The sequence below is a fragment of the Hyalella azteca genome, unplaced genomic scaffold, assembly GCF_000764305.2.
Source record: "Hyalella azteca isolate HAZT.00-mixed unplaced genomic scaffold, Hazt_2.0.2 contig11111, whole genome shotgun sequence".
In the NCBI taxonomy this organism is placed as follows: Eukaryota; Metazoa; Arthropoda; class Malacostraca; order Amphipoda; family Hyalellidae; genus Hyalella; species Hyalella azteca.
Window position 1 is genome coordinate 176302 of NW_025941120.1, and position 15495 is coordinate 191796.

Consider the following 15495-nt stretch of genomic DNA (forward strand, 5'->3'; position numbering starts at 1 on the left):
AGATCGTCGGTCATAAAAAAAACGTACAAATATTAGTTATTTATTCGTATAAGATGTGGTACAAATTAAAATCTGTGTCTTAATTTCAGATGAAAATAATAACATCCAAGAAAATTCATAAAAACCCTCATGATTTACGTTCAGCGATCATGATGGTATTAGAGTTTTTATGAAATCTTATCTCTTGAAATTCAGATACATTGGTAGTATGGGTTGCACAAATTATGTCATTGAAATAAATTTACGTGTTATTTACAAAGAAAATTACATTAAATGCATATTCCATACGAAATTGTCTAAAAAAATAGGCAAAGAACTCTACGGATTTTGAGTCGGATGTTTAATTTAACATGGGACAGAGAAACATGGCACTTTAGTTATGTTAAAGTATGATAAAGAAATCTATCGTGGAATGAAAAATTCGTCCTAAATAATCGGAAGAAATTCTGAATTAAGTTTTAGATTCCGTATAGGCATGCGGATATCAAGTTTGAACAGGCACAACTTTCCAAAATTAAATAAAATAAATTGGATGTTTTTTCATCATTGAGAATGTGAACACCAAACAACTACGACATCGCTGCTCTTTATGCTGACAAAGTTGAACACTTATCGACCGAAAGCTACAGCTGGAGCGTTGTAGTTGTATCCTGCCTGGGTCTGCTGGACGACGTTACCACCTCCACAATAACCCTGTACAGTCGTAGTTCTAGTGACAGTTCCAGCATCTCGGAAGTTATCAATGGTACTGGTGACTGTATTGACCTGAGTCTCGGTTCTGACGATAGTGGAGGTAACTCCTGGGACCGTAACTAGCTGGACAGTGGCGAAGGTGCTGGTGACGAACTGGGTGTTAACGACGTTACGGAAGTTGGTAGACACCACAGTCTGGACGACCTGGCTCGGGACTTGCTGGGTTTGTGTTCGGATGCGCTCTTCAGTACGGGTTTGAACCTGAGTTTGAATGACAGTTGAGAAAACAACCTGTGTCGAGAACGCCGTCTGTGTTTGAGTAACCAGTTGAGTTCGTTCAACAGTCTGAGTTCTAGTTTGCGTGACGAACTGAGTGCTGAAGATTGTATTCACACGAGGAATTACTTGTGTGGAAGTGACGAAAACAGTTTGAGCAGGAAGAGTAGACGCAATGTTATTAATGAAAGTAGAAAATCTAGTCTGTGTAACGAACACAGTTTGGGCAGGAAGCTGCTGAGTCACCACTCGAGTTGACGTAACGAATTGAGTGCGAGTGAAGGTCTGACCAGGAATAGTATTGGTAAGAGTATTTGTAACAAACTGTGTTTGGAATTGAGTTGAAGTGACTTGTCTAAATTGAGTTTCAACTCTGGTTTGGGGCAACACAACGGTTGTGAATCTGGTCTGAGTATTTTGAATGAAAGCGGTGCTAACTTGCGTTTGTGTTCGCGTAATAAAGACGGTTTGGGCCGGCTGGGGAATTTGGCTGGTTCGCACGGCAGTTGAGAAAACAGTGCGAGTGTTGGTAATGAATTGAGTGGTAAAAACGGTTTGAACATTGGTGCTGGTGATGACGACTGTTTGAGGAACAATTATTGTCGTGGTGCCTAGCGATGTTCTGGTAACTACCACATTCGAGAAGATGGTTGTGGGAACAATCTGCGTAGACAATTGAGTTTCAAAACGAGTCTCCACTCGAGTCTCGCAGCCACCGCCTCCGGCTGCAGCTGCTCCTCCAAATCCAGTGCCGAATCCACCGCCAAAGCTTCCACCTCCTCCTCCTGAGCCTGACCCGAAGGAGATCTGTTCCTGCTGTCCCACGCCTGTGAAAGCGTTGTCGGGGAAGAATGATCCAGCATCAAGTTGAACTTGGGATTGGCCGCTGCTAAAGTCGAAGGACTGAGCACCACCGAAAGATCCGCTAGAAACACCTGACTGTCCAAAAGACTGTCCTGACTGGCCAAATGACTGTCCTGACTGGCCAAATGACTGTCCTGATTGGCCAAATGACTGACTTCCGAAGGACTGACCCGATTGACCGAATGATTGACCTCCTGCAAGACCCAGTGACTGACCTCCGAACGATTGACCAGACAAACCGACTTCTTGACCAACCCCAGTGACTTGCCCGAACGATTGCTGTTCAAATCCAGCGCCTCCAGTGACACTTCCGAGACTCACGCCCACGCCACTCTGTTCAAACCCGCTGCCCCCACTAACGAAACCCTGCTGAAAACCAGCCCCTTCAGAACCAGCTGACTGAGCAAACTGATTGGTCAGCAGGTTGTCCAGGGCATTCAGATCATTTGATCCAAAGTCTGGAGTTGCCGATCCCTGAAGAGGTGATTCGTAAAGTTGGTTTATCGATGATCTAAGTGGCGCATCCCGAGGAAGTTTTGCGCCTTCGTTGAACCGTGCGAGCAGAAGGAGTAGTAATGTCGGTAGAGTATTTAATGATCGCATTCTGAAAAGAAAAGAGAAACGTTGGTTTGAAAATTCATCACCGAACTACATGTAAGAGCTAGAGAATTAACGAACTAATTTAATGCTTCACTTAATGAAGTTAAAAATGTTGAGAAATATTTGGAATTTACCTCTGATTACACTTTAAAAGTTAAATGGCCGGTTTGGTTCATTGTAATTATATCCAGTCTGCTGGATAACTGGTTCCCGTTGCCCACAAGGTTGAGTCACGGTCTGGAAAACTGTTGCCTGGTCGGCCTGTACATCATTGACGGAGGTGACGACCGTATTCCTGTAAGAAGTGATGACTTGTTCACGTATGTCATTCAGGCCTTGAACAGTTTGCGTTCGAATGACCGTTGATACAGCAGTCTGTGTCACAAACTGAGTGTTGATTTGATTAAAGATGCTGGTCGAAGTGACGACTTGAGGAATAACAATGGTGGTGGTTACTACTCGGTCGACAAATTGTGTGCTGACGACAACCTGTTGCATCACACGAGTGCTGGTGACTGTCTGGACCTGGGTACGCGTAACTTGGACCGGTTGGGTGCGAACAACTTGCTGCGTGGCGACCGCTGTCTGAGTTTGAAAGACTTGCGACACAAAGTTGCTGAATACTGTGCTCTGGGCAGTTTGAACTCGAGTTTCAGGTCGAGGGGTCACGAATTGAATATTTTGACTTGTTTGTACGAGTGTTGTGGCGATATTTGATGTAAAAGCCGGTTGAGGGATTTGTTGCGTTCTAACAGCTTGTTCTGTTCTGGTCACGAATCGCTCTTCATTTCTGCCAGTTACTTGACGAGTCTCAACTCTGGTCTGTTGAACAAAGCTTTGAGCAAACTGAGTGTTCACTTGAGTTTGAGTAATAACTACAGGACGAATACTGGTTTCCGTGCGAGTCACGAACTGTTGGTTGACACTTGTCTGAACTTGAACAAATGTTGAGGTAACTGCACGAGTCTCTGGAGGTGGCTGGAACGGCACCTGCTGAATTTGAGTGGTAATCGAGGTAGCAGTGACTTCATAAGTCCGAGTCACAGGTACACTCATTATGCGTTGTTCAATACGCTGCATTGTTGTAGTGACAGCCATTGTAGCTGTGGCCAACGCTTGAGCGAACTGTGTCTGAGTTTGGCCAACAGTGAACGGCTGCAGAACTCTAGTGGTCTCTACTCGGTAAGCTGTAGTGGTCTTTACATAGGGCTGACATGTTGGATTAGCTGGTGGCAGGTAACCTCCAAGCTGCTGTCTAAGAGCATTGAGGTCGGCGGCTGTCACGGAGGTTGTGAGCACAAAGAGAGTTCCAGCAAGTGCCAGAAGTAGGGTGGGCAGTGAGGCGGCCATGGTGACAGGTTCGGCAGGTGCGGTTCTGCAACAATGAGATGCAAGGCGTGACTGGACAATCCACCAAATTTGGCGGGCGGGGTGGGCGGTCCGTCACGCCATGCACCTCACCGTGGCAGGCCGCCCACGCCCGCCCTACTTCAACATAAACAAGGTGGTTGCACACACAAATTTTGATATTTTTTATTGGCGATTTATATAAATCATCGCTAAATGCTTGTTTATCAACACGTATTTAGCCATCACTGGAAAACATTTTATTTTTAGCCTTTACAATTTGGCGTAATAAATCTCGAAATTTAATCATGTAATTAAAATTGTACAACCAAAACAATAAGAAAAAATGTCAATGGCAATAATTTCCGAACCATGGTGTAACGATACGGATTTAACATTTCAGGTATGAGCTCAATTTTCTAATTTACGGTCACTAATCATTACATTTTACAAAATCATTAAATGATTTGACAATTTATATTAAGAGCAATAACAATATATTAAGAGCAATAACAATATTTAGAATGAAATCAATTCCAAAATGATTTAATAAACAGACTTATTATAAAATAAATAAATATAAGGCATCTAATGAAAAGTACACAATTATTTTAAAATTAATTTGTGTATATTCTGCTATTTACATGCATGAGACAGGATTGCGGTTAACATTTGTTGAGACCGCGGCCTCAGGGCGACCACAACCTTGTGGGGAAGGCACATTCGAAAGGCTTTGTCGCAGAATAGTTGTTTCGTTTACAAACAAGCAAACCTTGCTTGTGTTTGAGCTGTTAGAATTATGATGAAAACTTGTTTAAATTACTTTTGGATCCTGGGTATTGTAATGAGTTTCTGTTGAGGTAGTTAGTTAATGAGTCATGGGTCTTTTTGGGTTTTCTGTACGGTTAACCCAAAGAAGTTACCCACACAGTGTTCCTTAAAAAATAAGGAACGTAAATTGAATGACTGAATTAAGAATATACAGTCTCTATTTTTCATGATATTTGGAACAAGTTTGTAAAGTCTAAACATTTGCTGGTCGAAGTAATGAGTTGTGAGTGTTAAAGTTAGCAATACCTATGTTCGATTTCATAAGCAGGTATTCAAAACCTTGCAAATTTGTATAATAATCATTTCCTCATTATAATAATAACCCCGCCCGCCAAATTTCCTAATCATTAACTTCTTTCACTCTTATTTGTTCACTATCTTCTGTCATTCATAATATCCATCAGCAAAATACAAATCAGTCAACACAAAGTTAACATTTTATTCCACGAGAGAAGTAAAATTACGTATCGAATTAGCGGGTATGTTATGTAACTGTGAATCAGGAAGCAATTCACTCTGAGCCATCTCCGGTCGTGCCATTGTCTGCAGCTGCACGGTGAGTTTGACATGAGTAACGACTTTAGAAAGCGAAACCTCAAGGTTGTGAGAGAGGGAGGCGCATCTTCACCTTAACGGTTACTCAGCTGGACTCGGTGACATTCACATGCCAGGGCTGCGTATACCTTGGCTCGTTCATTATTTCCTACATGGGATATTTTGAGGATAAATTATTTTGAACACACGTTCTTCACTGCAGCGCAGGTATCTTTAAAGTCGCTAGCGAGACTTTAATTTATCTATACTTGAACCCTCAACGAGACGAATTCAACAAACATCATAAATGCGTCTGTATCTCATATAAGTTAGAAAATTACTTATTATTTTGTAAGTAATTTATTATTATATTTTATTATATATATTTTATTTATAGCAAAAGACTTTTGCTTCCTGCAAAAAGTAAGTAACGTATATTCAACTGCTTTAGACTCATGATACAGTATGTATTTTAACTAACTTGGTTAAAGGAACGTTGCGAATGCATTAAATAATAATGATTAACGTAAATTACGTAGAAATTTATTTTCTCGGTCTAAAAATTTTTTTTAGCTTATATCTCTGTGCGCAGATGGCTACTCTCACCCTTCATTGATAGATAAAATAATAATAGAGTTTGACAGTAATAATAGCGTGTCATAATATTCTGATTCTTATTTCGGACACTGAATACAACTGAGAATTCACTTCCCTAAGTTGTATAGAAATTTGTTTAGCGTTTTAATCTTTGGTGAAGAGAGATGACGAGAAGCGCACGAACGTAATCTGGGATTAGTAGTTGCGAAGCCGGGGGCGAAAGTCAACAGCATACATGGCTGGCGGGTGCTCGCTAAAAATAGCGACCTTAACGTTTTGGTTGTTAACGGCCTTAACGTTCGTGGTTGCTAACGGCTTTAAAGTAAAGGTTGCTAAAAATGATGTGGGCATCGGAAGTGCTACTGGTCTCAGTCACGTGGCATATTAAGGTGTGAATGATCAAAAAATTTTATTTGATTGATGGTATAGTTTTTAATTTTAGTTGAATTGCGTTACATTTTCAAGGCCTTTAGATGATTCTGGAGAAAATATTCAGAATAGGTTTTAATTACTTAACTAGAATCTTCATCTCCAGCTTAATTAAAAAGGTATTGATATTCTCGTAAAGTGGCAGTGCAGAATTTATAGATATGATAGCAATAACAATTTTAAAATGCCATGTTCCGGCCTGAGTATACTTGCATAGATAATTTTCAGTACATAGTCTTAGTATACCTGATTAAATTGAAAGGCGTAATTTTTATAACTGACTAACTCGAAACAAGCCATCAGTTTAAACAAATTGAATGTCTTGAATGACTATGGCCACACATAGAAACTAAACGCCTTCCAAATAACAAAAGGATGCATAAACAACAAATATAGCGAGCATGTATAACATTTTCCTATGAATTATGCATAAAATTCACATTGTGCATGGTGCATTTTAGGCTTCTTTAGGTCATGTCGCGTGCGTTCAGTAGACCCACGAAGAGCAAGATGACCTAACATTCGTTAGAGCTGAGCCAAGAGAAGGGAGCCCATGCAGGTCACGCAAGTCAAAGGTGATGGGCATGAGAAGATGACTTGAAACTCTTCCGTTGCGTTGAGCACATCGTTATGAGGGACAGAAGATAATGCAAGTCATTTGTTAGTCGTAAATGAAGTCATCTGCCTTCAAGATACTGGAGTGCGATACGTGCTTGCTTCAGTGATGGAGTTCTTGAAAAGTGAAAGTACATTTGCATGGCTTCTGAATCAGGGAATAAAGATGAAGCATGAAGAATATTAATTTTAACTACGCTTCCAATTCATCATGTGTAAAACTTAAACACTTAAATCAACTATTTACTCAGCCTTTTAATGGTATTATGGTATGGTATTTATTTAAAGCGTTCAATCATTCGATACATTTTTAAATTTCCACAAATCTTTTAAAATCTATCCAGCTATTGTTAAAATGTGAAACTTGAGTTCAATATTTTTTACTTAAATTAATTATTTCAATTTGAAATATCCAGCTAATGACCAATTATCGCTGCATCGCACGGCCACATGCCAGACGCATCCCGATTACAAATGCGCCGACGCAGAGACGCTAGTGAATAAATGCTGTCTAATCACTCTATGTGGCAGTGGCTTCACTCTATGTGTCATCACACTCCAATCATAGGCTCATGCACTGCACAGCATGTGGAGCGCCTAATGAGACAAAGAATAATTCATGTGGTGAATCGCTGACTTGTCGGCCTTGAATCAAGAGCACTTATGCTTGCTGTTCAGAACTGCATGCGACTGGAGTGATATCTGTTTTCGATTCCATTTTCGGCGCAAAAGCAGCCTTTCACTGGTCCCGCTGAAAAACTGTTTGAACGTAATGTAAGCACTGCTGCTTTTAATTAATTAAAACTGCATGTAGCGTAATGTAAGCGCTAAATACCCGTAATGTAAGCCCTGTTACCCGTAATGTAAGAAATGAAAACGCGTTATACATGAACTGAACCGCCATAATGTATGAATTGTTGACTCGTAATGTACGCGGTATACCCTTAAATTAAGAACTGATAATAATTATTATTTCTTCAGACAATTATTGCTATCAAATTCCCGCTCCATGTATCCTGACTTGCATGCCTGAGTCGTCGGCCATACATGGAGCGAAGTTAACCAAGAGGCTAAAGCTCGCTCTTATGTCTGCACGTCTACCAGCACAAGGGAAAGGCAACCGCTTCCCGCTTGCACCCGCTGGCACAGCAGCGTGAGAAGAGCTTTTGCACCGAGTATGGCGATACCAAGTGAACACATTCTTATAATCTGACCGAACGCGTTGTGCTTGGAATCGTAAACAACAAAATGAAGGTAGAAGGACAATGGAAGAATGACCGAACGCGTTGTGCCTGGAATCGTAAACAAAAAAAATTAATATAACTCAGTACTCACTGCAGTGAGTGACAGAGAGCGCATTTTCTTGTCGACGAAAACGTGAAATCACGGACGGCAGACGGACGGACGGATATGGCGAGCACAATAGCGCCTTTTTTCTATAAATGAGAAAATGCGCTAATAATGAAGGTAGAAGGACAATGGAAGAAATTCAAACAATGCAGCAAACTCATGCATGATTGCATTCAATTAACTCAATTATTTTGACCAAAAACGTGCATTTCTTGGAGACTTTTTATATCATTAATGAATTTGTGTACTCTTTTCTATAATTTCAATATGAGTGCTATAAATCATACATCAGCCCATATAATGAAAATATCAATAACCGTTTTCCAGCTCCAATGCTCACACTTCTGAGAATCAAGAGAGAAGAGCAAGATTATTCTACCAGGTCATTATGGTTTGAATTACTAAGTCACAATTTCCGACAACGTCCATGACCTGTTGTTTATCGCAAGGGAAAGTCCAGCTCGACGCGCATACCGGGACATATCTTTCAACGGCACCAAAACCTGTCCACTGAAAACCCAAGAACTTCATGAACCTGTCCGATAAACCTTCCAGAAACAACTCATGAACCTGCCACGCTGGCCTTCCTAAGACAGCCTTTGAACCTGTCATGCCAACCCCTCCGCAACAGCCCATGAACCTGTCGTGCCGACATCCTCTAAAGAGCACATGAACTTTTCCTGTAAACCTTATGGAAACAGCCCGTGAAGCTGTATTGCCGCCATCTGTACGGCCTATTTCGAAGCTGTACTGCCTATTTCGAAGCTATATTGTCTATTTTGAAGCTGAACTGCCTATTTCGAAGCTATACTGCCTATTTCGAAGCTGTACTGCCCATGAATCTTTCGTGGAAATTTTCCAAAAACTAAGGTATGTTTATATGTTTAAGGAAACTGCTTGAGGAATCAGTGAAAAACTGGTTCCTACCGCAAATAACCCATGGTTTCATAACCAGTCTTGGAAGCAATGAACGTAAATTTTTCAGCTATAATCTTGGTCAGAGTGAACTGTCATTTCACGTTATTTGTACTGGTTTGAGAGTATTCAACTGTTAGAAAGATCTTGCAAGGGCTGTAAAAATTTCTGAATAAAAATTTCAAAAATACATATGACAGGCTAATTATTCAAAAGGTGCCCCAACAATGTTCTTAGAAGAATTTATCTATTAGAACTGCCGGGCTGCAATATATCCTATAATAAAAACATAGCTTGTACTTTTTCGAGGGTATAGGCGGCTCGACTTAAAAAATACGCAATCAATAACGTTTAATTATCAATTTATTTCGAAATAATGTTAAAATTTGGTTCTGACTTCATAAATGTATGAGTTTTTGAAAATTCATTACCCATTTTTAGCGCATTTTCTCATTTATGGAAAAAATGCATTATTGTGTTCGCCATGTCCGTCTGTCTGCCTGTCTGTCCGTCCGTCTGTCCGTGACCTCAAGTTTTCATCGACGAGAAAGTGCGCTCTCTGTCACTCACTGCTGTGAGTACTGAGTTATATTTTTTCTTTATTATTTTGACAAAGAATGCATTCTGAGCGCTCTTTCATATGCAGCGATAAATCTATAATCCCTTCATCAACGCCTGTCCTATCACATTCTTATCTTCTATATCTCACTAAAGTATTACAGCAGTCATTCAATCATTTTACTGAATTATATCGTAATTTCATGACTGCCAAGCCTTGAAATAACATCATACGTTCAAATTATCATTGGGGTGAGATAAGCTTGTCATGGTCTCAAGGTTCACGTGATAATTCGTCTTCAAGTAATTTACCCTAATTTGAGGGTAAATGGTATAATCTACTCTCAATTGAGGGCAAATTACATAATGCGCAACTCCTGGGAAGGTTTCTTTTCAGGAGCTCAATTGTGACACTGAGGTTAAATAAGATGTCGAAATATGATAACCATGCAAGCTCTGGCAAATGTGGTGGTGATGATCTTGCCGTACTATAAAATGGAATGCTCGAAATTATTGAATAATATAATAAACATGCAGACAGAAATATTTGTGATTTTATTTTTAATTTTGAAATGTTAAATAACTTGTGATCATAATTCGTGCAGGTGAGTGTTAAGATAATTTTTCAAAATAATACATAAGTTTCATAAATACACTATAAGATTTAGTAATTGTTATGAAGTCATTCCTAAACCTGACTTACTTTCCCTGCCATTAGTGCGTACTTTAGGTTAAAGACGAGGAAAGCGTTCACTGTACTGATAAGCTAGAGACAATGAAACAATGGAATCCATGCAAATCAGGAAAAAATAAGCATCAGTCAGAAACACTTTCCCTTACGTGCAATTCATTTCGCTTGTCCTCATAAAGACTACACAATTATTCGGCAGTCGTTCTTCCGCCACGAAATTAATAAGAACTACAGTTGGTAATCTTATAAATATATGGAGATGTTCAAAATTGAATATCTGCATATGAACAAATACATCTGCAACATATGAATTGATAGAGGAATTCTCAAGAAAATATTCACTTATGTTAATGGGCATCTAAGTTATTATTATTTTGTGTTATAATACAAGAAGGTTATTGGTGATCCAAGAAAGTTTTATTGAATTTGCAGTATTGCTTTCTGTCGACTACGATAGATGCATAGGTGAAAATTGAATTTCCATGCTGGGGTGAATATGTACATGAAAAATGTCCGAACAATCACATCTATGATTAATTAAGGGTTCTGATGAAATTACCATTAAATCGTTTAGCATCCAGGAATTGAAATAAGTTTTAGTGTTCGATGAAATACTTGAAATGGCATTTTTCATTCTGCTGGAAGTCGTTCTGGTGACTAAATTACCATCATCAAAAGCCAGAAATCATGTTCATCTCATGGCAAAGTCTTATGATTTTCATGTTCATAGTCATAGTAGAAAATTAAAAACATATAGTACAAACGTGCAAACTCTCACGTATCATTTCAATAATAACTTTTTTTACAGCGAGAAAGCTTTCTACCTTTGCGGGAGATAACTACCTAAGCAGCGTCGAGGTCCCCTTAGCCTTACAGAAGTATTGTTTGTACGCATCTTCTGTAGCGACGTAGCTATCGTGACCTGCGTGTAGGCTTTGTATGGTCGAGGTTAGAAGATGGTGTGATAGGCACACTAAGAAAAATAATGTGGGCATTTTGTCCAAATAGCGACGCATTTTTCTTATCCCTCAGTTCGAGCAGAGCGGACACACTACTGAAATGCTCTTTTGTAGGGCCAAACTGGACGACCCCAAAAAAGCGTAAAGAACAAATTGCCATTTAGAAAAATTCTTACACGTTTCTCTGATTCATAGGATACTGTAATAGGATAATCTTTCATAAATGCAAGATCTATAATAAATCTTTGACAAGTCATGTTTAAATTATTGAATCTGATCGGAATATTAATTACAACGCTTGCTCAGAGTGTTTGTGATTGCATTACTACAAATGTTTTTAAGCTAATCGAAGTAACTATATACTCAGTCCTCAACGTAAATATTGACTGAGTTTTACTTACATTGTTGTTAATTCGTTAATATCAATACGTATGTTCTTAATTGTTATGAGTATTCTTGTATTTTAAATCCATTATTCCGGATTAATTTTTTTAAAGAAGATTATAAGTAAGAAAAACATTGAATGGAAAATTTAAGTTGGAATGATAATCAATATATTTTATGACTCTTTTCACCTGGCGTCGGCGCACAACGCCCGCCACTTATGCACGAGTTCCTGTTTAGAAAGTCGAGGTTGCAGGACACAAGCAGCTTTGTTAAGGACAAGACACTCTTTGGGAGCAAATTATGCGCATATGATGACTTGATTTTAATCTCATCTGAACACTAAAATAATGTTTAGTTTTCGCAATCTTCAAGTTTATTTATGAACAGATGACATTAAAAAAACAGATGACATTAAAAAATCACATTTTTGAACGGATGACATTTTTTGAATAGATGACTAACAGCAATTAACACTAATTGACTGTTAATTTAAACAAAACATTTTGCAATTTTGCTGCTTTTCGCAGTTTAAAAAATAATGTGTGGCACAGATACAGACAGGTAAATTTTTTCCGAGCGTGCTCGGTCAAGCTTCAATAATTTCTCTCTTCTGCTCTCCATTTTCTACTCACTGCTCAGGACAGTTGAGAAAACTTAGTGGGTTCACTGCTGGGATCTCATCTCTAATAAAGGACGGAGTTTTATTGACTATGTTTTGTCGAGGGATGATCTAAGCAAACAGATGCTGGGACTTATCTATTTCATGTTTCATGACTCATATATTACAAGTATAGAAAATAAATCGGTTTGATTAAAAAATTTTGCCTTCGCGTACAAAAATTTTGAAAATAATTTTTTTTCTTCGATAAAATTACCTGCATTATCGGGCTCCGTGAAAACTTAAAAAAACTTTTTTTTCGATAAAATTACATACATTATCGGGCTCCGTGAAAATTAAATCATAAAATGACCCTAATTTTAAATGTTAAGGGGTTTGGCGTGCTATGATGTACAAACAGAGCAAGGCGGGTAGAAAGTGGGTGCCAGGACAGAGCTTTCTCAAGGCACAAAAAACATCACTTAAAGTGTACGTGGTTGGTCGAGTAGCGCATGCTTCAAATCTATGCATATTGGTGTTAAATATGAATTTAGAGAGCGGGAATATGATAGCATAGATGATCAGAAACCTACGCAGAATAATATGCGATTAAAAATTACTTTTTAAAGACAACACTTCAAAAGAATGCAGTGTCTTTGATGTTACAAATGTACAATGAATTTCTAATTTTACTTACTATCAAATATAAAAAATTAATTTATAAATTGTATTCTTAAAATAAAAAAAATTATATTTTTTCTAAATTATTTATTCTGTCAATTGATTCATGCATTGTCTTCAACTTTACGCAAGTGGACAAATTTTCAGATTGATTGGAGAGGTAGAAGTGTTTTAAATATCGATTTTAAGATTTGTAGCAGACAAACAAACAAACAACAAGAAGTGAAGTTAAAGAGAAGTGTTGTAAAATACACAGGAAGTTTCTGTTGGATTAACTGTGATATGTAAATCAAATTATATTTCAGTATCAATAACTCTGGTCTTTGTGAATGGTTCTCAATCACTAGAATTAATCAAGTGCAATTGTATCGCATTTGAAGTATTTTGTTGGCAAACTACATAACATTTGTTCCTTTGATGTCATCAAAAAAGTCCGCTAAAACAAATTAATGGATAAAATAGCATTAAAGGTTAGGCATCGTTATCGATCAAAACACTATTTGTGAGAACATTGCAGTCAGATTATCCAAGACTAATTGAAATAATACTCATATAAGTAGCTCGCTTGAAAATAATTTGATAAGTCCCGTAGCTTTAATGTATACTGATGACATTGATAGATAGGTATTGACAATGTATACTGATAGAGGTATGCTGATGACATTGTTCGTATGGGTATCTTGTTAACACTTCTCACAAAAGTGAACGGATGAAATTCGTGAAGACAGTAAACTAATGAACATAAGTCCTCACCTGGAAATATAAATCCTTGCCACTGCAGAGCAAAGAGCTTTCGGAAACTAAGAAGATTTTTCGGTTTGGAGCTGTCGGACGGATCGAGAGTTTCTCGGAAACACAAGGGTTTGGGATCGAGTCGTGAGCTGCAGCCTATGAGACAACCTCCAGTCGTGGATGCCTGGAGTGCAGTGAGTGCAGCGAGGGTTGCAGCCTCTTATATATGCTTACGAGCCTCTTCCCTTCAAGAGGTCAGCTGCCGGCGGGTTGCCCTGTACCACATTCATCGCGCGGGGTCTCTCAGAAACACGCAAGTTAGATGATTCTGTTCAACCCCTTGAGTGTAGCGCACTCCACCTTGTGTCATTAAATGATGCACGTCAATTTTCAGTTAGCGTCTAGTTTAAATGCAATGGACGATTTCAAGCTTCGCTTCCAAAATTTACACAAGTCTGTGACAATTGATTTAGTGTTTCAACCTTAAATAAAACTTGTTGTTTATAATATAGAAACGCATGTTGCTGCGAATACAATTGTAAACAATTTGATTTACTGTATCACTTATGAAAACGTTGAAACGCAAATTGGATGATAATTTGGAAACGAATTTCAATGTACGAATCTATAATCACGCTTCTACGATAATAATGAAGTTTCCAACACTCAATAGAGAAATCTGTTATCGCAGAACTTTTACCCAGCATTTGCTTGTTGCTTTGAAGCCACAACCTTTTCCACATCTAATTAAATCAGCCACTGTATTTGCTCACGCGTTGACCTCGACAAAGCTGGAGATGCACCCACGAAAGTCACTATTGAGGCAGCAATGAAGCGGTGACTCGGCACTTTCGTATCGTCGCTAAATCTCACTAGCAAACTTGAACACATTTTGCCAGGCATTTCCTAGATTTTATAAGCAGTTCATCTGTTTGCGCGTGACTTGAAAAAATGAATATGAGGGTTTAGCGCCATGTCCTTATCAAATTTGTGTCTTGCAAAATGCTTGTCACTCTGTCTAGAAATGACAATATTGTATGTGATTGTCGTGGACATTTGTTTTTACCATAAAGCTTCTGGCAGATGACGAGCCTTCCTTCTCATCACAATGTCTACAAAAAAAATTCAAAAGAACGAATTGCAGTGAATTTTTGTGGAGACACATTAATAGATATTTTAATACTTGTCGTAGATAAACAAAATATTTCATATGCGCATAACTTCCATTATTTGAATTGCTTGCATGTTGAGACAGGTTCTTACATGTTCCAATATGCTAAAATGTTCCAAAAAGTTTATAATATGTTTCACATGTTTAATGTGCACCAATATGAGCTTAAATTATGAGCAGTGAATGTGTTGCGCCATGCTATCAAGTCGAACATGCAGAAGCGTGCTAACATGATTAAAGTGTTCAAACTCATTGCAACATTCAGACACGATTAGCATGGTCAAACATGCTCTAACAGGCTCATGTTTATAACATTTTCAAATTAGCTCTAACATCCCTACATGTTTAAATATGCTTGCATTTTCATAAGGCACAAACATGCTAGTACATTTTTACGTGTTTGATATGTTCAAACATGCACTGGCACGTAAGCCCGAAAATCTTGCTATAACTTGCAAACTTGATTAATTAATATGTTCTAAATTATTTTAACAGACACACTACATACTCTAACACGATGCCCAGTACTTTCATGGGCATATTATTTAACACGCTGTGATGTTTCAACAGCTAACATATTTCAACATACTAACTTTTTACTAATAAATGCTTCAACATGCCGCAATGTTTCTTTTTGATCGAGTGAAGGATTACATTAGCGCAGTCA

General features: G+C 38.4%; 1 protein-coding gene across 3 annotated transcripts; it reads right to left on the reverse strand.

Moving 5' to 3' along the window:
- Positions 1 to 27: 27 nt before the first annotated feature.
- Positions 28 to 13865, reverse strand: LOC108679341 (agglutinin-like protein ARB_02240). 3 transcript variants are annotated; one of them, XM_047882718.1, is made up of 3 exons: positions 13679 to 13865; positions 1968 to 2437; positions 28 to 1925 (listed from the first exon to the last, which is right to left on the reverse strand). In XM_047882718.1, the coding sequence occupies exons 2-3, from the start codon at positions 2434 to 2436 to the stop codon at positions 610 to 612; spliced, it is 1785 nt and encodes a 594-aa protein (XP_047738674.1). In that variant the 5' UTR covers position 2437; positions 13679 to 13865; the 3' UTR covers positions 28 to 609. The 3 variants fall into 3 exon arrangements, with proteins under 3 accessions (XP_047738674.1, XP_018023434.1, XP_047738673.1); XM_018167945.2 differs by having other exon boundaries at positions 28 to 2437; XM_047882717.1 differs by lacking the exon at positions 13679 to 13865 and adding an exon at positions 2568 to 2637 and having other exon boundaries at positions 28 to 2437.
- Positions 13866 to 15495: the final 1630 nt, after the last annotated feature.

What these genes read in the sequence shown, in the direction of transcription:
- LOC108679341 (XM_018167945.2), bottom strand. Translation starts at nt 2,436, where the DNA reads ATGCGATCATTAAATACTCTACCGACATTACTACTCCTTCTGCTCGCA.